General features: G+C 39.3%; 1 protein-coding gene across 2 annotated transcripts in view; it reads right to left on the bottom strand.

The window, feature by feature from the left end:
* sez6a (seizure related 6 homolog a) overlaps positions 1-25,358 on the bottom strand; it is a 150,752-nt gene that overhangs the window by 29,015 nt on the left and 96,379 nt on the right. For both annotated transcript variants that reach the window (XM_053476123.1, XM_053476122.1), the window contains exon 4: positions 17,651-17,843. In XM_053476123.1, the coding sequence (XP_053332098.1) occupies positions 17,651-17,843 (193 nt within the window). The remainder of the gene's footprint in view (positions 1-17,650; positions 17,844-25,358) is intronic.

Raw genomic sequence — 25,358 nt, 5'->3', positions numbered from 1 at the left:
TATTAAGACCATCAGCCCTATCTGAGCACAGGCGCGTGCATGGTGAGACGGTTGCCGGGGGCGAGCCTTAATGTTCACCCAATCTCTGGAGAATTAAATAACAGCCGCTTGCTGTCTCCATTTCCTCGGTAAAGTCACGGTGCTTTGCAGCCCATAAAGCCTGATTGTCTCGCAATTACTAATAATGACTCCACAGCAAGCGTGGTTGGGCAGATTAGTTGCTGGTGGGGTTGCAGGCAACAGATGCCAGCGTGTTATAATATGCCCGCCGCAGTATAGGGAATAATCTCAGCGCTGATCCGAGACTGATAGAAAGCCTCCTAAAGGCATGTTTTAGAGGTTTGAACCTTATAACAACCTCATCCATCTTTTTAGATGCTTCCCTCATATTACGGCACCAAAAACTTAACCTAATCTTTATGACACTTACTTTAGTTTTTATTCAAACGGCAACAACAAAAACATTTTTAACACTTTTCCTAGTGTTGAGCAAATTAAATCTCATAAACTCTTGGGAGGATTACAGAAAAAAAATCATGGTAGATAATGAATAATAAATAATTTTGTATTGTTAGACAAAAAAAGACTTATTTTTACAGTGGCACGTAAAAAATTTAAATTTCATTAAGATGAAGTATAAAATATGAAGTTAAATACAAAAGATATTAGGTTATTAGGTAAATAATTTATGAAAAGGTAGAAAGTAAAGGTAAAAAAGTCTAAAGCTTGAATTGACAACTGCTGCAAAAGTTATTTTATTTCTGTCTTAGTGTGTAAAAACATAATAAATATCGTCGGATTGTAGCTGGTGTTAGTATTAGGCAAATACAGCCTCAGACGAACAACATACAATTTTTTTTATTTAACAAAAATGAAGCCAAAACCAAAAAACATGCAGGCAATACTAATACTCCTTTACTGCTCGAAGAAAATTTTAACTAGAGACTAGAGTTTACTAGTCTTGAGCACTTGGCTCAGATTTTTAAATTTTTAAACGAGGTTAACATTCTACAGTGAGAAAGAAGTAAGAAGCCTTTAAGACAGCTTCCGCTATAGAAATACAAAACCCCCAAGAATTACATCTCAGAAACTACAGGCCTCAATGCCAGGACAATTAGAAAAAGACTGAACGAGTACAGTTTTCTTGGAAGGGTTGCCAGGAGAAAGCTTCTTCTGTCTAAGAAGTACATGGAAGCACGACTGAGGTTTACAAAGCTGCATCTGAACAAACCACATGACTTCTGGAACAATGTCCTATGGACAGATGAGACCAAAGTGGAGGTGTTTGGTCTTAATGCCCAACAAAAAACAAACAGGATTTCAGCAGAAGCACCCCATATCCACTATCATGCAGGGCATTGGAGGTGTAATTATTTAAGCTTGTTTTGCAGCCACAGGACCTGGGCAGCTTGCAGTCATTTAGCTGACCATCTGTCCAACAGCTAAAACTTAGTCTTATTTAAAGTAGGTCATGCAAAAGGACAACGATCTAAAGTACATCAGTAAATCTATATAAAAATGGCTGACAAAAAAGTAAAGAATTAAGGTTTTAAAATGGCCTAGTCAAAGTCCAGACCTCAACCCAATTGAAATGCTGTGGCAGGGCCTTAAGAGGGCTGTTTATAAATAAATGCCCAAAAACCACAATGAACTGAAGCAATGTTGTGAAGAAGAACGAGCTAAAAATGATGTAAGAGACAGAAAATAATAAATAATACTTCAAGCTTTCACTGCTAAAGGTGGATCCACTGTTCATGCTATTGGATCATGGAGGTACCTGCTATTGCCACGTTCAATTTTGTTTAAAAAAATAAATGCATGGTGAAAAAAAAGTATTTGTTTTTGTTCAACTGAGGTTGTATTTGCCTAATATCAGGACCCGCTACGATCAGGTGATTTTTTTTTTTTAAGTGTTGACACGATAATGCATAGAATGCTAAATAAATAAGGAAATGAATGGCTAGCTGAATCGAGTTATTCAACCTTTTCCAGTTTTTTCACATCATGTGTGCGTTAAAAGAAAGTCATAAAAAATTCAACGATTTGTCATTCAGTTTATTTGTCTTTAGTTTTATCGTTCTGTTTATGCTTCACTGTCGGATTGCGACTCCTAAGCCTTGGCGTAGTTCTGTGTTACACACTTGTGCGTTAAGGGGCAGAATTATCGATGCAGATTATAGGTGTAATAGTTTAACATGATAGTAAGTCATTACTGAAAAACTGGATCTTGTTTTGTAGCAGATATTTATGGAAAAGGATTTTAGGGGAGACAGACTCGCACGCCTTGGTTGCTCCGGTGCAAAAATAAAGAACCAAATGGTGAAAGCAAAACATGTTTTGACGGCGGTTTGACTACATTTGGGGTTAGGGGAAAAAAACACCATCTGGATCAATAGGAATGTGGTTAGTCATTAGTATGGAAGCTAAATATAGAGAATAACATGCGGCACACAAGCGAACATGCCATAGTTTTACAATGAAGCTGGGAATCTCCAGACAAGACACCTATAAATCTATCACAGTAAGCTGGGATAAATGAGTCTACCGGACCCAGGGGACGTGCTGCTTGAGAGGGCAGGCTCGGTTCTACACTCCAGTGTTTATCGAGCCCTTGACCATTTGAATTGAGTGTTAAACCTCCAGCACATAAGCATCAATACATCGCTCCGATTTAATCTCTTTTCTCAGGGACAGCTCTATCGATCTTTGCCTAAGTGCAATGTTTTACTGGATGGGCTCAGAGACACTTTTAAATCAGGATAAACCAGTCCAAGGCCTCCTGTTAAGCACTGCGAGCACGGCTGAGCGTATAATCCCTGCACACGCATACGAACCGCACCGAACCGGAATCGAGGAGGATGTCGTCGGGAGGGGGAACGAACGTCAGGGAAGTTCGGTTGTAGTCCTCGGAGACACTGGCACTGCCGACACCCTTGAGCTGTGTGACTGTGTGTTCGCTCGAGTGTGTCACATTTCAGATGGTTTCAAGACCTTAAACTTTATGGGACGTGTTCTTATTATTGTTTCACGGAGAATTAATTTCCAACAGTGCACACTGTCACTGGATAAAGACTGAGGGGGATCTAATAATCTCAAGGAAACATCCAAACAACAATTACATGTGCTTTTGAATGTGTTTATACGACTATGAAAGTCCCTGAGTATGTTGTTACTAAGGAAACATTACCAAACATAATGTCTACAATAGTGTATAGTAAATGTGTGTTTTGCTTTGTGGTTGTAATTAGTGTCAGAGCTGCTCAGTCTCACTCCCAACAAACAATGATCGGGGTACAAACCGGATGGGGTCCCAGTCCATCGCAGAGTCCACAAGCACACACACTCACATTCACTCGCATACTCACTCACACGCTAGGGTAGTTTGGAAACACCAATAAGTAGGGATTAGTAGGGATATTATCATGATACCTATGTGCTAATTTAATTTGTATTGTGATTCTGTACTAATCAAGATTTTATAAAAATCCCAATTCAATATTAATCTTTTTTTAGATTGTGTTAAAATTTTAAACAAACTTAGCAATTAATTCGCTCCTACCACACAAAGTTTAACATGGATTATAGAGGAATAGCAACATTTTAGAGCCTCAAATGCAAATAAATACACATTAAAATGTATTTATTTTTAGCTATTTTGGAGTCAGTGTGGTGATAAATTAATTACTGCACCAAAGAATCATGATAGGCAGCACGGTGTTGTAGTGGTTAGCGCTGTCGCCTTGCACCTCCAGGGTCCGGGTTCGATTCCCATCCAGACTCAACTCCCATCATGCATGGAGTTTGCATGTTCTCCCTGTGCTTGGTGGGTTTCCTCCGGGTACTCCGGTTTCCTCCCACATTCCAAAGACATGTAGATTAGGCTAACTAGCATTCTCAAAAACCCTCGTAGTGTGGGTGAATGTATGTATGTGTGTGTGTGTGTGCCCTGTGATGGATTGGCACCCTGTCCAGGGTGTATCCCGCCTTGTGCCAGGTCCCCGTGACCCTGTGTGAGTGAGTGAGAATCACGATATGTAATTTTTTCCCCCCATCACTACCAATTAGCCTAATCTTTATCTTTGGATTGTAGGAGGAAACTGGAGTACCTGAAGGAATCCCACCAAGCATGGGAAAACTCACAGACCTATGGCGGGAACCGATCCCTTGACCCTGGAGCTGCGAGGCCACAATGCTAACCACTATATGGAAGATTCGTGGTATTGAGTGATTTGAGAGACATGTAATGTAGCAATCAGCCCCCTGAAGCTTTCATCTCTATTATTGTTCCAAAAAATATAAAATATAACATCTGGTCTATTATTCAAAAATAGAAAACTCCCAACGAGCTCCCAATTGCGTTTAGCACGATCGCTGACACACACGGGGCTGGATGTGCACGTACATTTTGGAAGCGACGGAGCACAATGCCTTTATGGAATCTGAGATGAAGAGCTAGTAATGGAAAATCCGAGGCACGTCCATATTCAGCGGACAGCAAGCCCCGTCAGCGGCTAATGGTTTTCCCAGTACAGGCAAAGTGGCAGCATTTCAGTGATTATGCTATTTCCGAACCTTTTCGACAAACCTGTCGCAGCTATATCAATAGCTGATGCATATTTGTTGCTGTCAGAGTGTCATTAATGCGCCTCGTATAGCTCATTTCACTGTAATCTCCCGCTGTCAGATTCATCTCCATCTTACAGAGCCTCATTCGTGACATGTCACAATCTCAAACTGCGTGAATACATCTGGGAGGCTTTCCAAACCATTTTGTATTTCTGATTCTTTTAGAGTAGCCTTGTTGACAGTCTGTCTGTCTCCAGCTTTATAACATGGATCCTGGGCTTTTTTCCATCAGTCACAATGAAGCTCCAAAAAGCAAACACAAAAAACAAACAATAAAAAAATAAATCAATTAATATTGTATATTAACCTTAGACTTAATCTCTTTTCCTAAAAATAAATATCCAACATAACCCCTAAAAACAATTTATATATTTACAGACTCCAGACCCCTATGTGTGTGTGTGTGTGTGTGTGTGTGTGTGAGGGTACGCGGGAGGGTACACACATACCTTGCCGTTAAAAAACTCCTGTACAGGGTATACACACACACACACACACACACACACACACACACACACACACACTTCGGGCAATTTGTAAACACCAATTAGTTGGGATGAGAATCACCAGGGATCACCCGATACGATATTATCACTGTACGTGCATACGATATGTATTCTGTACGTATCAAGATTTTTATAAATATTCCAAAATTTATATTACAATTTTTCAGGTTCAATAATAATAATTATTAATAATAATAATTTAATAAATAATTTGCACCTACTCCACAGGATGATGTGCATTGTGATTAGTTTAGAGCATGCCACCTGCAGGATTATAGAGGAATGGCAACAATTTATTACTCAAATGCAAAAATATATCAAATAAAAATGCATCCCCTCCCCCGCCCACAATCTCTACCAATTAGTCTAATCTGCATGTCTTTGAACTGTGGGAGAAAACCGGAGTACCCAAAGAAAACCCATCAAGCACGGGCTGGTCACAAACAAGTTTAACTTCTGATATTTAATAATTTGAAAAGGGAAGCACCCACCTATCTGTCTGGGTTCATTCAAATTTCTAAGTTGCTGTATCTAAGCTAGGGCTTTTCCTTGTAAATCATATATTTGTGAAATAATGTAGGTCCGAAAACTGAAATTGTTCTGCACATTGTATCTATTCCATCTGCGAATACACTTTCCATTTTTGCCTGTGTGTGTTTGGAGAATCATATGAAATATTATTCCTATTATTTGCTTAAAACAATCTTTGCTTTGTTTGACGATTTATGACTGATTTTTAAACCAGCCCAAGAGAAAAGCAAAAGAAAGAAGCAAAAAAAAGAAAAGAAAAAAAAAACAACCACTAACAGAATAAAGTAAACAAATATAATAATAATAATAATAATAATAATAATAGTAATAATAATAATAATACCTTTAAACTTTTTTCATGCGCAACCTTGTTTCAAATCTAGCCCCTGCCTCTGTCAAAGGTACTATTTAACTGGTACTTAGAAGATAAGTATTTGTTATATACAGTGAGGTCAATAAGTATTTGATCATCCTGTGATTTTTCAAGTTTCAAGTTTATGATTTAAAAAAAAAAAAAATTGTGAATTACTGTGTCAAATAAGTATTTGATCATTTGCTTATCAGCCAGATTTCTGACCCTTGAGGACCAGTTACACTCTGCTCATGATTCTAAATAAGTAGCACCTGTTTGAGGTCGTTAGCTGTCATAAAGACACCTGTGCACCCCACAATCAGCCAAAGTCTAAGTAGATACAGTACATGGGGTATCAATGATGCCAAGAATGGTGAAGAATCAGCCCAGAATTACACGGGAGAAGCTGGTCAATGCCGTGAAGAGAGCTGGGACCATCGTTTGCAAGGCTACTATCAGTAATACACTAAGACGTCATGATTTAAAATCTTGCATTGCACAGAAGGTTCCCCTGCTTAGTCAGCCCATGTCCAGGCCCGTCTGAAGTTTGCCAGGGACCATCTCGATGATCCAGAGAAGTCATGGGAGAAAGTCCTGTAGCCGCTGTGTTTGGAGGAAGAAGAATGATGAGTATCATCCCAATAATACCATACCTACAGTGAAGCATGGGGCTGGAAGCATGTTTTTCTGCACAGGGGACAGGACCACTGCACTGTATTAAGGAGAGGATGAACAGGGCATGTATTGTGACATATTGGACAAAAACCTGCTTCCCTCAGTCAGAGCATTAAAGGTGGGTTGTGGCTGGGTCTTCCAACATGACAATGACCCAAAGCACAGCCAGGAAAACCAAAAAGTGGCTCCGTTAGAAGCATATGGACTATTTAAAAGCAAAATAACAGGTCTCCGAGGGTCTGAAATCTGTCTGATAAGAAAGTGATCAAATACTTATTTGACACAGTTACTCACAAATAAATTGTTAAAAAATCATACATTGTGATTTCCGGATTTTTCTTTTTACATTCTGTCTCTCACAGTGGAAATGCACCTATGCTGAAAAATGTAGACCCCTCCATGATTTCTAAGTAAGAGAACTTGCGAAATCACAGGGTGATCAAATACTTATTGACCTCACTGTATGTTATATTACTTAACATAATTATTATATGGGAATAAAGTTCTCTCAAAATGAGCATATTATTATTATTATTATTATTATTATTATTATTATTATTATTTTGATCATAGAAACATCCGGGGGAAAAAAAAAACACAAGATCATGTTTATCTGTGCAATTCCTTTACCTATGTAACCCATTTTTAAATGTTTTGCTCATTCATGTTTGGGTAGTTGGTTAAATTCAGTTTTTCCTATTTACATTATATTGATTATTAGAATATAGTCTATTTTATGTTAAAGAAAGGAATATGACACTCTATACTGCACAATCATAAGCCTTATATATGATTATTAAAAAAAAAGCAAAACAAATAATGATTAAAATGCCCTGAGATTTAAGGGCTACCAAGCAGTTCTGCTTATTAGTTCTGATATTGACTCTTATTAGGCAGAAAATATCTTTATATTTTGCATTATTGTATTTTGTCCTAATGCATGTTATCCTTGCATGAGACATGCTTATAGAAAAGCTGGACTTGCGCCACTTTGCGCTCATGTTTTACTGGACGGAGACCCTGGGGCAGACCCAAGACGCTCCGGAGAGATTATATCTCACAGCTGGTTAGCGAACGTCTGGGAAACCCCCAAGAGGAGCTGGAATCTGTGGCTGGGGAGAGAGAAGTCTGGGCCAACCTTCTCAGCTTGTTGCCCATGAAAATCCCAACGGGGGGAGCGGAAATCAAATGAATGATGAATGAATTCTTTGTATTTTTCACACCTGGGTACAGAGCGCTTCACAGGAAGCCTTTTACTGAGTTATCCTTTTCCACAAAATGGAACAAAAATCCTACAGTACTAGCAGACATGATTTATTTTTTTCTTTTTTTTTCCTTTTAAGGTTAGAATACACATCACAGGCTAGAAGACATGATCATTAGATAAATTATTAGAACAAACTCTTTCCAGAAACTGAAAAACATGACATAAATGTTCATGCTGATATGGAGCTTTAAGATAAACAAGAAATTTATAATGGGATAATTTGCTAAAAAGTTATTTTTGTCTCTGATTACAGTTTTGTCTTGAAAACAAAACAACACAAACTCCATTTCCCAGAATGCTCAAACAAACAACTGTCAATTGTCTACAACTCCAATCAGAGTTTCTAAAAAAAAAAAAAAAAAAGGTAAGGTCAGTTACATTAGAAGTTATAGTATTTTGTAGCATGTTAATTATAATAATGCGTATGATTTGAAAAAAAGAAAATCCAAGAAATTAATTTATAGAATTTACACAAGCTAAAAACACAGCACAAAATGAAGTAAGAACAGCATATATGTTTTTGAATTCATGTAGAAATATTATATTAAGTGCAACGTTTTTCTATAATTATTCCTAAATTATTGACCATTTGTAATTTTTTCTCCTAAGATTTCTAAAGATTTTAAATCACTACTAAAATATTTTGATTTGTAAATAACAAGTAAGGCATAAAATCTTATTATAAAAAGTGGTCATGCTAAATAGTTTTTCTGTTATAAGCCATTTCTTCTTACATTTTCCATATTTTTTGCTCTTTCTCTTTAAATTCAAATTCAAATTACCTTTCTAGAAAATTGTTGTCCTGTGCTAAATTAATATATATTGCATTAAAACACAAAAACATGGACATCAACTCTATCCAACATTAAATTATGCAACTGAAACATTTATGCCCATAGTGGCTTTTAACATTTATATATATATATATATATATATATATATATATATATATATATATAAATATATATATAAATAAATAAATGTGTGTAAATAAGCAAAATATAAATTTATTGAACACTTTTTTTTTACACACAACCATATTAATAAATGCCTTGTTATATCAGCTTTTATGCACATTTTAACAGTAACCTTTTTCCTAAAAATGCTTGTGTTCATATTTCGTGTCTGTAAAAATCATTTGCTTTCATGTTTATCACCCGTGTCCTTTAAACATTCGTCCGTTCCGTAGAACTTTGCAGCCGGGTTTCTGATGACAGCATGCAGGTGAAAGGGCTTTAAACTCAGAAGCATTTTGTGGGTTTAAATAAGGGGATCACTTGAACTGTTTTTACTGAATTTAATATTGCAAACTGTGTGAAACTGCTTCTTGGCGAAATGAAATCGTTGATGAGATGATCTGGATGCGCGGGCTAGAGAGAATAAAATTGCCTAACACGACAGGGATTTCGTCCATTATTAATCACCTGCAAGGATAATCACAAGCAATTAGATCCTATTAAATTGTCTGCGCGTACGTGTGGTTGAAAATAGTGCCTGCTAATATTAAGGGGGAAACGATGGCTAGTGAGGAACGAGTTGTGCAGATTTTAATGTCCCTTAACTGTCACCAACTTAATAAGCCACTTCCATGCTGTATCGCCTGGTACCTACGATTATACGAACGTGCAATCAGGTTCAATCTAGTGTAATGAACATCTAATAACTCACTGTGAAGTAAACGCCAGCAACACGCAACCACAAACACACACACCGACACAAACGCAGAACTCAGCAGGCCAGGTTTTTAAGCTCTACACTGCAATAATCATTTTGCTGTCACTGCTCCAAGAGCTGCTGATGTACAGTTATTAATTACACAGTGCCGCAATCCATCTCTCTGCAGACCGCTGTGTGGACCTGCACCGTTTCGGACACATTTTTTCATACCCCGTTTATAAGATGAAAAAGTATGACTAAATGTGGGGTTGCAGAGAAATTCCTCTATTTCTGACTAGAATTTCATGTTGTTTTATATATATTTTTTTATGTAATATATAAAATTCAGGTCAAAATATATATATTTTTTTCCAAATTCAAATTAATACAATTCAGATTTCTGCGCCTCAAATTTCCATACCTCTAACCTCTGCAGCTCAAATTTCCGCAACTCAGAATTCAGCAATTCAACTCATTCCTGCAATGTGAATTTCTATAACTTGCAACTCAAAATCCCAAAATTCGTATATTGTTACTGAAATTTTAATAATCACAAATAAAAAATATTTGTAATAAATAGTGCAGTGGTGCTCGCCCTATCATCCGGAGATCGCTGGTTCGATTCCCGGGTGATGCTGTTACCTTTTGCAGCCGGAGGTCTAGAGAGAGCTGATTTGCCGAGCTCTCTCAGAGGGGAGGGATGAGAGGTACTTAGTGCTCCCACATTAATCACGGCTCTACAGCCAATCAGGGACGTCTGTGAACTTGCGCACGCGGAAGGAGTGGATTGCGCTGTCCTCCGAGTGTGTAACGCCGCCCCCAGCAGTTCGAGAAGATGACGTGGTTCGGAGGAAACAAGTGATAGTCGTCCTGACTGAGTGGTAGTATTAGCCTTAATGTGGGAGCCCCCTAGTGATGAGGAGGAATTGGAACATTCATACACTATATTGCCAAAAGTATTCGCTCATCTGCCTTCACAAGCAAATGAATTGTTAATCCGTGGAGTTTAATATGATATAACTCTTCTGGAAAGGCTTTGCACAAGATTTAGGATTGTGTTTTGGGGAATTTTTGACCATTCTTCCAGAAGCGCATTTGTGAGGTCGGACACTGATGTTGGACGAGAAGGCCTGGCTCACAGTCTCCACTCTAATTCATCCCAAAGGTGTTCTATCGGGTTGACGTCAGGACCAGTCAAGTTCTTCCATATTCGTCAAACTCGCTCATCCATGTCTTTATGGATCTTGCTTTGTGCACTGGCGCGCAGTCATGTTGAAACAGGAAGGGGCCGTCCCTAAAATGTTCCCACAAAGTTGGGAGCATGAAATTGACATCATAATCCCCCTCAACCAAACTTTAGACTTGGCACAATGCAGTCAGACAAGAACTCCTGGCAACAGTCAAACCCAGACTCATCCATCGGATTGGCAGACAGAGAAGTGTGATTCATCATTCCAGTGAACACTCTCCAGAGACTGCTCTACAGTCCAGTGGTGGTGTGCTTTACACCACTGCACCCAATACTTTGCATTGCACTTGGTGATGTAAGGCCTGGATGCAGCTACTCGGTCATGGAAACTCATTCCATAGCTACTGACTCTGCAGAAAGTTGGCAATCTCAGTGCAATACAGTATGTGTCTCAGCATCCGCTGACCCCGCTGTGATTTTATTTGGCCTACGACTTCGTAGTTTAGTTGCTGTCATTCTTAATCTCTTCCAATTTGTTATAATACACGTATACAGTTATACACAGTACGATATGCAGTGAAATGCTTATACGACCGCCTGTGACGTTAAAAAAAAAAACAATAAAAAATAAGTTATGGAATAAAATAAATAAAATATTGAAAAACTTTAGCTATAGAAAATATAGCTATCGAAGATAAGAATAAAATCTAAAAAATACTTTTATAAAAAACTCATAAAAAAGGTTGTACAAAACTCATAAAAAAGTCTATACAAATATAGAAACTGTAGAAAACTTCAGTTGCAAATTTAACCAGAATTTAAATAGAAATGTCCGGGGAGTGTGCATATATGCATTTTATACAGTACATCTGTAACCATGAAGGTGATACCTGGAACATCCTAATTCAATATTTTGAATGGGTGACTGAATACTTTTGGCAATATTGTGTATATAATGTATCTTAAATGGAACTTACATTGACATTTATCTATTTTTTTAAGTTTAATTTGTTCATTCAGGCATACAAGGTCATTTTGACCCTTTGGGGAGTAAAAGCAGAAAATATTAGGACATTTTCCTTAACTTAATACTTAGAAAAAAAAAGCTTTATTTATTTATTTTTTTTTTGGAAACTTGTATTTTTCTAAATTCAGTTTTGTACAACAAGATTTTTTTTCGCCGCTTTTCTTTTCTCCAGAACTAGCTTCAACCTCTAGGGAATTGCCTGTAGAGCAGAAATAAATGGAACTACGAGAGTGCTGAATGGAAGTAGAGTGGGTTGACTGGAGTTGTTCTGCCCTTGTGTTTGCTTTTTGTAGGATTATGTGTAAAATGTGTGCTGAAAGCAGAATGTGTTGTAGTTTTAGTAGAATGTGTAGAAGTGTGGTAGTACTAAGACCTATTGTTTGCGGTGACGTGTCTAAATTTTACGTGGGAAGTTGGAACGTCATATAGACCATGAGCTAGAAAGTGGGAAAACAGGTAAAGACTAATGTTTCTTATGTATGGTATTCATAGACTCAATACTGTCATCTGTATAGTCAGAGTTATAGACATATTTTCTAGTTAATATGTCAGAGTGTGTGTGTGTGTGTGTGTGTGTGTGTGTGTATATCAATAGTTTAAAAATGCTGACTCCCAAAAATACCGTATTCTTTAAATTGTAGTCGAGTACAGCATAATTACTACAGTATATCTTGTCCAAAAAGTTTTTAGGTCTATAATTGCAGCATGCGAAACACTGCATCAGGGAAAAAAGCAGATAATTTGAGTACATTTTCCTTAACTTAATACTCAGAATTCTAAAAATAAAAAAAGGAAAAGCTTGATTTATTTATTAATTTTTTGGAAACTTGTATTTTTCTAAATTCAGTTTTGTACGATAAGATTTTTTCTTTTTTCCACAACCAACTACAACCTCTAGGGAATTGCCTGTAGAGCAGAAATAAATGAAAAACAAGACATACTGTATAGACTAGTAAATTTCCTCAGATTTAGGAAATTATTTATTTATTTATCTATAAAAATGCTGACTCCCAAAATTACCGGATTCTTTAAATTGTAGTCGAGTACAGCATAATTACTACTGTATATCTTGTCCAAAAGGTTTTTAGGTTTATAACTGCAGCATGCGAAACACTGCATCAGGCTTGACTCATTATTCAATATAACCCCTATTTACTACAATCTGTTAACATTCAACCAGCTTTCTATAATCTCTTTCTGATTTACAGATACTGTAGAAAAGTGCGTTGTGACAACATTTATTAAGCTATCACTCTTATATTAGTGTATCGGCCAGCCCTAATCCATGAACAGTAAGGAATACAGCGGAACCTCGGCATACAAATTCAATTTGTTCTCAAGGTGAAATTATGTATTGCGAAACACATTTTCCCATAGGAAATAATGTAAATACAGATAATCCGTTCCAGCCACCCAAAAATATTACAAATATCCAACACTACAATCATATTTTTGGCATATAAAAAACAATTAAAACATTTAGAAAAGACATGTACAGGTAAATATTAAAGAAGTAAAATATGAAATAAATGAACATTAAACGTTAAATTGTGATTCCTCTTGGCAACAACGAAACTGAAAGCGGCTCCCTTTTCTTCTTGCTACCGGTGTTGCTAACATTCTTGAAAACCATGGTGCTATGTCAATTTTTTTTGCAAAATGTCACTTCTTAAGGTGAAATTTCATAAGGCGCGGCGTTTGTATGCAGAGGTACCACCGTATTTGGAGCCTTTCCCAAATAAATGCTTCACAGAACTGAACTAATTCCCAATCTACATTCTCCATATTAGCCAATAAATGAACTCTTTAAAGCAAATAATGTGAACACAGCAAGCTCATCGCCTCCCGCTGTTCTCTGCTGACGAGCACACATGACCCATAATGCATCTCACTAACTCTAACTCACGGATTCGGTCATTTTAATGGCTTTAGTGGGAGGCGCCAGTGGGGTGGTAAGTCTGTGCGGCAAAGCCGAGTCACGTTCTTGAAAAGAACCATTATTCTATCAGCGTGCGGCGTAGCGCGGGCCTGCTTTCACGTGTCAAATGTGGTTTTCCTTAGTAACGATGTCACTCACTTGTGTAAAAACATGTTTCAGTCAGCAGTGATTGTTTATATTAATCAGGAAGAAAGGGACAAAGGGGAAGAGAGAAAGTCAGAAGAAGCGGGGGTGTTTAATGTGTAGGAGAGTGCTAGGTCTTTATTTAGTAAGGAATAAACCACATGGGGTGTGCTGCTATGGGAAATAAATTAACAAATCTTCAGTTTTGAATACTTTTGACCGCTTACTTGCTGTAGTGGGGTGGGGGGGTGGAATTAATGGAAAGAGCTTAAATCTTAAGCACTGTTCATTTTCAACATCTATTTTTATTCACTATCTGCAAGACTCAATTATAAAAGGCTCTTTAGTTTTTAAGGAGCTTCCTCTCTGATGATACAAAGATTAACTAAAGGGAAAAAAAAAGATTACAATAAAAATGAAGACATAATGAACTCTACATAATAGTAATCAGTGGATTGCAGTATCCAGATTTTTTTCATTTTTTTTTTAAAGGACAGTATAATTGAAGAAGTAATGAATTGCATGAGCGCGGTTTTGTGTGTGTGTGTGTGTGTGTGTGATGACAGCACATTATTATTATCGGAGAGTAAAGACACTAAAGAAAAGAACGGAGAACAACAGAGAGCACAGAAGATTGAGGGAAGAGCAGGAAAGAGAGAGTGGCGTCTTATTCAACAGGCACATTAGAGGCGTGTAAGAACGCGAGCCTGTCATACTTCATTAGTTTCTGGAAACAATAGAATTTAGTCATGCGCTGAGTTATTACTTTTCCTTCCGTGTCTCTCTCTCTCCCTCTCTTTGTGGTGTTATGAGGAATGTCAGTGCAGATCCGACTGCTCTGGAAATGTCTATTAGCAGGATTCTTTTCCCATGTAATTACAGCCCTGAAATGACAGGCCCCCCCCTCGCTAAACATGAGCCGTACGTGTTTACACGTGTTCAGAGCCATCGGACTGAAGCGATAAAACTGATCGAACATGAGGAGCGCTTCGTCCTTACTCGAACGCCAGCGGACCGCAGCCTGTCATGTCCTGGCTTGTAATGTTTAATTAGAGCGAGACCTTTTTACTCTTTACATTTGCATTCAGACCTTCCATGCACTTCCATGTTACAGATCATTACAGAAAAAAAGTTTTTTGGCTGGTTAACCTCATTATTGAAGGGAAAATCCACATTCAAGGTCTTGCATATTAATCATTACACATGATCTTCAACTATGCCCAATATTTACTTTACTGTTTTTTTCCTAAGAGGTGGGATTTTCTTTCTTGTTTCGACAAAAAGTTTTTGGCCAAAACTATTAATTATTGATTTCAGGTGTTTCAATCAATCAGGTTCCTTATCCTTAGTGAAAGGCAATATTAACGCTTCAAGATACCAAAACATCCCATGCTCCCAACTTCGTGGCAACAGTTTGGAGGAAGCCCTTTTCTATTCTTTTTTTAATTTTTTGTTTTTTTTTCCAATTTTCTCCCCAATATTAGTCGTTGCCAATTCCTCCCCGTCACTAGGGGGCTCCCACATTAAGGCTACTACTACCACTCAGTCGGGAGGGCGAAGACTATCCCTTGTTTCCTCCGAACCGCGTGACATCAGCCGACCGCAACTTTTCGAACTGCTTGCTCACGCACCGTTAGGGGTGGAGTAACACACTCGGAGGAAAGCGCTAGCCGCTCCGTCCGCATGCGCGAGCTCACAGACGCCCCTGATTGGCTGTAGAGCCGTGATTAATGTGGGAGCGCAAGTACCTCTCATCCCTCCCCCCTGAGAGAGCTCGGCCAATCAGCTCTCTCTAGGCCTCCGGCTGTGAGAAGAAAACAGCATCACCCAGGGTCTCCGGATGATAGGGCGAGCACTTTACCACTGCGCCACTCGGAGGCGTTGCCCTTTTCTATTCTGACATGACTGTGCCCCCAGTGCACAAAGCAACAACTATAAAGACATGGTTTGATGAGTTTGGTGAGGAAGAACTCGACCGGCCCCAACACAGAGCCTTGACCTCAACCCCATTGAGCACCTTTGGGTGAACTGGGATGGAGATTGCGACATCCTTGTCCAACATCAGTACCTGACCTCTTAAATGCTCTGAAGAATAAATAAGCAGGAATTCCCACAGAAACACTCAAAAATCTTGTGGGAGCCTTCCAAGAAGAGTGGAAGCTGGGGGGCCATCTGCATCTTGATGTAAATTTATTAAGACATACATAATACTTTCATCCCTATAGTGTATTTACCTAAATATAGCAGTAATGCAGTCGTAAGTCTGTTGAGCTCTCTCAGCCCCCCCTCCCCTTTTTTTGGAAATTTAGTTCAAACCTTCATGCTAATACCTCCACTCATGCGCTAATCATCTAGTCGAGGTTTGACTGAGCACAATGCTGCACAGCAACGGTTCTGTGATTTCTATGTTGTCTATCTCATTAATGTTACTTTGAACATTGCTGCAAAACAGTGAGTGTAAAAAGCAGCTCTCTTCTTTAAAACAAAACAAAACATTTTGTCAATTTAAACCAGCTGTGCTAGCTAGTAACAGTCCTGTCATGTATCACAGCTAATATCATCTCACAGGAATAATGAAAAACATCTCAAACAGCAAATCGGCACCTGATTCACTAAACACATTACAGTATAAACATGTCTAGTGTGTTGAGAGTGTAGAGAGATTTTTGTTTTTGATGCATAAATGTAACTTCAATGAGAAAAAATATTCTACGTTTTTTAGGTTGTAAAATCAGTGTTGCCAGATAATTCTACAGAGAACCAAGAAGAATTATATCATACGTTGACAATTTGATCGTGGTATCCTCGGAACTGAGTTTGCAACATACATAACGATGTCTACTAAACAAATTAGGATGAATTCCAGCTATACAAACGATTGCTAGCTAGCTAGGAGGTGCACAGTTTAGAGATGTAGTATAGAGATGTGGATTGGATGATTTACTACAGATCCAGGGACTATTTTCTGTAACATGTGATGACAGAGTATATATAAAATGTATAACCAGACTGGTTCCAAATCAGATACACACTGTTAAACTATTGTAGCAAAAAAAAAAAAACTATTACATAAAATTATTGTATAATTCGGTATTTTTACAATAACAGATTGTACATTATACAGCGACCCAAATTATTGTACACCTGGCAAATCTGCATAAAATGAGGGTGCCTTTAACCCCCCCCCCCCAACCCCTCCCATAACCCCGACTTAAGTTGGGTGATTAGTACAAATAGTTTCTTCTAATTTAAAATAAAATAACAGTTCATTTTCAAAGTGCACGCTTTTCAATTACTTTTTTTTTCAACCTGAAAATCCATCATTTTTAATATATTTTTGTAAAAAATTACATTCATTTTCTCCTAATTATGTTTTTCGATGTTTTTTCTTCCTGTGCCTTGGCGATTTGACCATTTCCTGGTTCTCGTCTGCATGTCTGACCTTGAACACTCATTCCTATCCTCTCCCACTGTGGATGAAACTGACCGTGATGATTGGATTAGCCTACATAAAGAAACTCTGCCTCAGGCTCTTAATTGTTACAGTGCAGTCGATGGTCACAGCGATTTTCTCAAAACTCTCTCGTCTAGCCCTGCTTTAAAGAAAGCCTAATTTTTGTACCAGTCCTTTCTTTCTCTGTCATGTCTTAGTTAATGGATAGAAACTGGCAAATTTTACACTTATTCCGAGGAATGAAGATAAAGATCTCTTTCACTGCCGGGATACGGCACATCAGAGCATCCTTGAGGAAGTCTCACCTCTGTAGCGCAGCAGGAGGGAACCTGTCCTCGTCCGCTTCTCGCCGGTAAAGTGGATGGAGATCTGATTGCTTGAGCTTTTCACCACTAGCCCCTTAACCAGCCCTGACTTGTTGGCCAGGATGGAGGGCTCGAGGCCGCCCAAGTCTTCCAGCACCACATTCTCGCCTTCCACCAGCGTCACGTTCAGCACCTGCGGACGCACATTAACAGTGTGTATTATGGTGTTATAACGAGGATTAATTTTAGCACAGCTTTCTGGATTAGAATGTAAGATTATGGGTGGAATGGAAAAAACATACTTTGAGTGTTCTGAGTGTTCTACGCCTTCATTCACTTGTCGAACTCGTCTAGTCTCATTTGTATTAAGATGTGAAGGATTTCACATCGTTCATCACCCAGAATCCATTAAAGCTTCAGGTGTATTAGAACTTTTATTCTCCTAACTGATAAAGCGTTTGGTTAGTCACTTTATATTCTTTCTCCTGCATAACCCTGAATTTTTTTTTATTGAACTCTGAGTCACATTTTGAGTTCTGAGTCACTTTAATTCATAGTTTGGTTTAAAGGGCAGTTAGTAATGTGTGTACATGGGAGAGCTCTTAAAAGGGGTCAGGCTTTAGAACTTTATAAAAGTTTTAGAGATGTCTTAAGAAATCTACTGTATAATTTTAAAGGATTTATACTCCGGATGTATATTTAATTCAAGTACCTGTTACAGTTAGCGATACTCAAATATGCGAGAGTTGTACAGTACTGTGCGAAAGTCTAAATAAATGACGTAGATGAAATGAAAGAAATAGGAATAAATGTTTTCCTGCGAAGTGCCAACCTCAGCAGCAACCTCATTTTCCCTCTTGTCTACTCCAACCACTTAGCATTCAGCAGTATACTAATCACCGTCCTGATCATCTGTCATCATCTGCACCTGTTTCTTACTGGTTTATGCCTTAAGTTAGATGTTTTTTTTTATGCTTGAATGATTCATAGGTCACTGTGTGGCTTAGCAGACAAAAAAAAAAACATTCCTCTGAAACTGCTCAGGTACAGGGACTAGAGTAAAAATAATGAGAGACAAGAAGCTTTTCAGGAAACTTGGAGAACGATTCCTTAAAAACTTTGGATACACCTTCTAACTTTTTTTTAACTTTCTTTACTGTAAACAATACTGAAGGCATCCAGAATATGCAAAAATCTCCTTTAAACAGTTGATATTGAGATGTTTCTGCCACTTACTGTATGCTCTGTAAATCCTTCATAACGGCTCTAATCTGATGTGCTGGTTGTTAATTGGTGATTTCTGAGGCTGGTGAGTCTAAACGAACGTCTCCTCTGCAGCAGCCTTAGATGGCCGTCCAGCCCAAGGGATCTGGAGAGGTCATCTTCTCGCATGGCACATCAATTGTCTCAAAACGATGACTCTATTTCTGGCCCTAAAATACTCCTCCAGCAGCTGAGGGGCAACAAGGGTTACGCGCTAGCTCACCTTGTTTTCTTTAGGATGGAGTTTAAACGCCACGGAAAGCATTCCCTTTCCTACACAAAGTATACATTGACTGTCATGTGGGATCCGACTGCAATGCGGGCACAGCTGTCTCCTGAGCACGTTGAAGTAACTTTCACCGCTTCACTGGCCCTGAAATACTCCTTCCAGCAATCAGGAGGCTAGCACGTCCTAGCACGGATGGACAACATCATGGTAGTCTTGTAAATATCGCCCGGGCAGACTAGATTTGCGCCGTTAGGGAAACTAGCGCACTAGTTTCTGCTTTAAGGACAGGACATTTCTATCCTTTAGGGTCATTTACATTCCAGGACATAAAACATGTAGACCCAGTCCACTGCCAAACTGTTTCAGTGCTGGAAGTTTCTGCAGGGAAAACTAACCTCGGGCTTGTACCGTAGTACACTCGTAACGTATGCAGCTGCTATTTCGACCTACGTCCTGACTGATGGGGTTTGTGGAAAGCTCCCCTTAGTTGCCAGCTTATACGCGGACCTCATTAGCCTTTCTATGGTGCCTAGGCTGTGCCAATTGGTTAGCTAGAGCTATTCTGCATCCTTGCCCAACTATCTTCCGCAGTTGTTCTCGAACCCTCTGTCCTCCGCCATTACAGCTCAGGAGCAGTAAGACTTCATTCACTGTGTCTAGTTCATGCTCTTCAAAATTTACAGCACACCACCGCACTAGCCAGTGGCGTAAATCAGAGCAGGTTTCATATGTTATGGGGCCACGGCCGAAGGGCAGCCGCCACTGGACAAGTCGGGTGAGAGATGCTAGTACCCTAGCCTATGAGGCGGGTGGCACACTTCGCCTCTAGTGTTTGAGGCCATTCGACCAGGAAGCTTGCCTCATCAATTGCTCTGGCAAGAGGAGTTTCCAAGTATGTCTAAGACTCCTTGGGGAGACTGTGCGCATACTACACAACCCTGGGGGTCCAGACACTTGCAGTGCGACGGAGTTGGTATTCTCGTTCCCATAGCGCTTTTGGGTGTAGCTTTTGAAAGGAAACGTCTCGGGTTACTTTGCTGTAACCCTGTTCGCTCCAATGCCGCACTGCATACGTGACTGGACATCCTTCAGATAAAATTGACCTGAGGATGTTTCCGGTTCATGCCTATTCATAACCTCCAGGTGCACCTAATCAAATGAGGTCACCTGACCAAGGTTATATATGCCAAAAATTTTGGCGTGTTTGATCCTGTCCCAATTCCTATGTGTCATCATCTTACAGGAAAAATAATGCATACATCAGGTGATGGTTGAATTTTGGTTAATTTTGTTTAAATGAACTAGTTGGAAAAAATAAGCTTCATACATATTCAGTACTGGGAATAGCTTAAAAGTTTATAATCAAATTACTTTTTACTCTTAATACTACAGATAAAATACAGTGGAACCTCGGATTAGGAGTAGTGTGGTTTACGAGTGTTCCGGAAGACGAGCAAAAATTTTCAATAATTTTTTACTTAAAAAACAAGCGTTGTCGTGGTTTACAAGCTCCGAGTATCATGTGTAACGCATGCGCTTCTTGTTTTGACACTGAGCGTCGCGTCATCACAACTGAGCCAACGGTTTTTCTCTCTCGCGCGCTGCAGGTAATCATCTCCCCTGCGGGGTCTTAGTGCTCGTCTTTTACTGGTATAATCAATCCGCGTGTGTGTGTTTCTTTCTCTTGCGCTGCAGAGTGTGTGTGTTATGTGCGCGCGCGCATAATTTGACGCCGCGCCGGTCACACACACACACACACACACACACACACACTCTCTTTCTCTCTCGCCTTTACTGTGTGTCAGTGTTTGAGTGTGTGTGTTATGTGTGTTTTTTTCTCTTGCGCTGCAGTGTGTGTGTGTGTGTGTGTTATGTGTGTGCGCGCGTAATTTGACACCGCGCAGGTTCGCACACACACTCTCTCGTTGTTAGTGTGTGTCAGTGTTTGAGTGTGTGTGTTAATGTGTGTGGTTAATTTGTTTTATTTTTAATTTATATTTTGTGTTAATTATTTTTATGTATTTATTTTTTTGGGCTGTGGAACAAATTTTAATTTCCATTATTTCTTATGGGAAAATGTGCTTTGATTTACGAGTAATTTAGAATACGAGCCCACTTCCGGAACAACTTATGCTCGTAATCCGAGGTTCCACTGTACTGCGTTTTATTTAAACTTCATCTTTTCCAGCACTGAACAAATCAGTAATCAGGATTAATGTAAGAATTGGAGTGGGTTCAACACCTAGAGGCAGACATTAAACCCCCAAAACGTTCTGAGGACAGAAACATGCAGTACTTCGTAAACATTTCCACAAACCCTCTTTATAACTGTGCATGAACAAGCTCACATCAAAGTCTAAATAGTTTTTGGATTTTTAACTCGACTAGACAAAGTGAGCACCAAGGGTCCACTCGTATTCAAACTGCATCATGATCGAAAGTTCAGTGACTGCCGTCGTTTAATGAGAGCACATCAGGGGGGGAAAAAACACCCTTGCACAGCAAAAAAGGTCAGCACTATAATTATTGCAGCATTCAGAGCTCTGAGTGAGGAGATTTGTACCGAGGGAGTTCCATTACTGAGTCAGATCTGGAGGCCTTGGTGAGGGCAGGACCCCCCCCTTCTGACTGCCTTTCTCAGGTAATGAAAGTGTCAGAGCGAAAGAAGAGACTCAGCCGCAGCACAGTGCCAAAATTAATTTGGCCACTCTGGAGGAACCGGTCGGCCCTCGTCATCCGAGAAGCAGAGGAGAGACGATGTCTGGGGACCTCTCATCTCCGTACACTTAATAAAGTCCGTTTGCAATTTAGCTGCCTTTTTATGAATCTAACAGCAAGCTTTTTTAAATGAATAAAACAATGGTGACAATAAACATATTAAAATTTTAACACGTATAGAAAGACACTCGTGGATAGGAATGCAATATGTTTTTTTTTTTATTTTTATTATTATTCTGAATATATAACCATGGTGTCTTGGGAAGGCTACATCAAAGCTGCATTGTAAGTTTTAAATGTTTGGTAAGGGCTTGTCTTTAAAAATAGCTTTGGGAGTGGCTAATATTAATTTATATGCTAACGTTACTTTGCTTTTGTTTGAACTTCAACATTCATCAGTCAAATGCAATGCTTCTGTTACTTCAGTCAGCCATGCCCCTAACTTTGCATGTACATTTTATAGCTTAATGTCATTTTAACTGGTGAGTTACATAAAAATTCACCCCCTGTGTAGTTCTCTTGAATGTGAAATCTAGCTGGAGACCATAATCCTTTTTTTCTTCCATACCGGGTTGCAAACATTTATGCCTGTTGTCAGTTTCAGTTTGGACATTTTAAAAAGGGGGGTCTATGGGGATTGACTCACCGTTCAAAGAACTGCACATTTTAGCGTTGTACTAAATTTTTCAGACCCCGAGGTTGCTCCTTGGTTGTACATGGCAGACAATTGTGTAGCAAAAAATCCAAATTACGTGCATTGGTGGTTCAGTGGTACTGTAAGTTTCTCGTTTGCCATGCGAATTCAAATCCCACCCAATGCCAAACCCAATGTATCCGGCCAATGTAGCCAATGTATCCAGTCGCATCAGACAGAGCATCCGGCATAAAACCTGTGCCAAGTTGTTTTGCGGATCTGATGGTCTACTGTGGCGACCTCTCGACAGAAGCAGCCGAAAGACTAACAACAACTTACAACTAGTTAGCAAAGTAGTTGAGAAGCTACGTATCTAAGCAAAAAAACATAACAGCAAATAATGTTACAGAAAAAAGATTTCACATTGATGTTTTGTGTGGTTGAACATGAAGCCAGAAAATGCTAGGATGGTGTTTTATAGGTTATATTTGAAATATTACTAGAAATGTGTAATGTTTTGGATCTTGTGGTTTTCTAGTAAGTCGCTTAAAAAGATGTGGTAAAGCATTAGCTATTGCTGTGTACAAGGTTTTCTTATGCAAAACTAGCCAAAAGATTAAACGGGCCGTCGCTTAAAGGAATCTGAAGAGCAGTAATGTTTCTTTCCGAACAAAGAAACACAAGCTTCCTACTAAAAAACATGTACTTTTCATACGAATAAAAGCAGCACGGAGACAATACGAGAAAGACGGGGAGAAAAAACAGAGCAGCGCTTTATGTTTAGCTTCGGCATTGTGAGGAAAAACCATTTGCCGATTATCTCACGGGCCGCGGCTGAATTCGAAACAAGTGCACTTCAATCCTGTTCTCCTTTCTCTCACACTCGTGTCCTCCAGGGTTGCTGTTTGATGCTGGATTTTACAATCATACACACATTGGTGTTTCAGCCCCTTGCCTGCCTCTGAAGGACGCACGATGCTGGTTTATATTTAACAGCCTGCGTTTTGAAGATTACTTTATTAGAGCGAGGCAAGGCACAAAACTGCACTAGTGCTCTAGAAATAGATTAGTTCTTCAAAAGCTGCTTCTCGGTCCATCTGGTGTGGTTGTGTGAATTTAACCCTGTCTGACACTGTAACGGAAGCAAACGGACTAAATTCTTTCTGTCAGTCAGAGGACACCTCAGTTATGCCCTGGACACACTGGGAAACACAAAGAAACAGATCATGTGTATTTTACTGAGTCCCTTAAAGGACACAGGATGGAAAAATACAAAAGGGACGTAACAGGAAAGGGGAAAAAATTTTTTTGTTGATGAGATGGCTAAGAGTATATCTGGGTCAATGCACTGCTAGGCAAGACCTATTGGTTTTTCTTTCTTTACTTTTTTTTAAAAAGTAAATTACAAAATAACCTGCTCGTCTTACTATCCGGAGATCACAAGTTCGAATCCCGGGTGATGCTGTAGCCTCCCGCAGCCGGAGGCAGATTGGCAAAGCCCTTTCAGCGGGGTGGGATGGGATTCACTTAGCGCTCTCACATCAATCACGGCTCTACAGCTATCACGGGAGTCTGTGCGAAAGAACGGATAGCGCTGTCCTCCAAGAGTGTTACGCCGCTCCCTATGTGACACTGTGATGCCAACCAGCCGCATCTTTTCGAACTAGTGTAACGTACTCGGAGGTACTGCTCTGTCAGCCATACTTGAGGCGCCATGAATGGCTAGCATCGCAATTGATATGAGATGGTTAGAGTACCATCCATCCCTCTCTCGCTGACACAGCTCTTTCTAGACTCCCTGGCTGCTGCATGCTACAGTACAGTGTCTCCTGGGATTCAAACTTGTGGCGCAACTCTAAAGGTGAATCCCAATTCTACCCCTTACCCCTACACTTAGCGCTACCCCTCTGTTTGGCGCGTTCACGTGAAGGGGTAGGGGTGTCTCATTTCTCTTTTGGTTGGAGGGGTAGGGCTAAGGGGAAGGGCCAGATAGCCCTCGAAACGAAGATTTTTTTGGGACCTCACTTCAAACGAAGGGCTAACGAAATTTTCAGGATGGCCGCTCACTCGAGCAAGCAGACCCTTAAATTTAACGATTTTTTGCCATTAATAAGGATTTTTATGACAAGTTTTTATTATATGTATATTAATTTTAGTCTTGTGTTTGTGTTTATGGTGTTGTTTTGTAAAAAAACTTTTGCAAAAAAACTGCTAAAGTTTGCTAGCGGATAGCGCCGATTGCGCAATATTACAAAAATATATTTTTATGTCATATACACTTTACTGCATGCTACAAACAAATATGAAAGTTCAGTAGCACGGCAGTTTGCCGAGCTTTTGATAACGCATTGTTTGTTTTGCTTACGGCCATACTGTATGTGTACATGTAAATGAACGGATACGTATGATGACGTATAACAGTGTTGTAGTGGTGTCCCATTTCTTAGGGGAAATATTTTAACCCTTCCCCTTTCCACTTCGTTTTAAGGGACAAGGGAAAGGGGCGAGGGGTAGGGGAAGGGGTAAGGGGTAGAATTGGGATTGGGCTTAAATCTGTCTAAACTCTAAATCTGTTTAAACCACGTTTGTTTATTCTTAGTTGATTTATACAGTAGATATTAATGATGATTATTAAACAAATAAAACAGAGTAACTTCTGTTTTATGATTTGGTGTCGCCTATGACTGATTGGCTAAAAACCTAGAGCATAAAGTTTGCAATAGAGAGACTGTTTTTTTCCTTCTACATATTTTTAAGGGTCTTTATTTTATTCTACGTTATATATATATTTTTTCTTTTGTGTCATTTAAGCGCTCTTTTAGTGTTTGCATTCTTTTCATGCGATGTATTTGCTCATGCAGTGT

This window comes from Clarias gariepinus, chromosome 17 (assembly GCF_024256425.1).
Source record: "Clarias gariepinus isolate MV-2021 ecotype Netherlands chromosome 17, CGAR_prim_01v2, whole genome shotgun sequence".
NCBI lineage: Eukaryota > Metazoa > Chordata > Actinopteri > Siluriformes > Clariidae > Clarias > Clarias gariepinus.
This window is presented reverse-complemented; position numbering and strand designations above follow the sequence as displayed.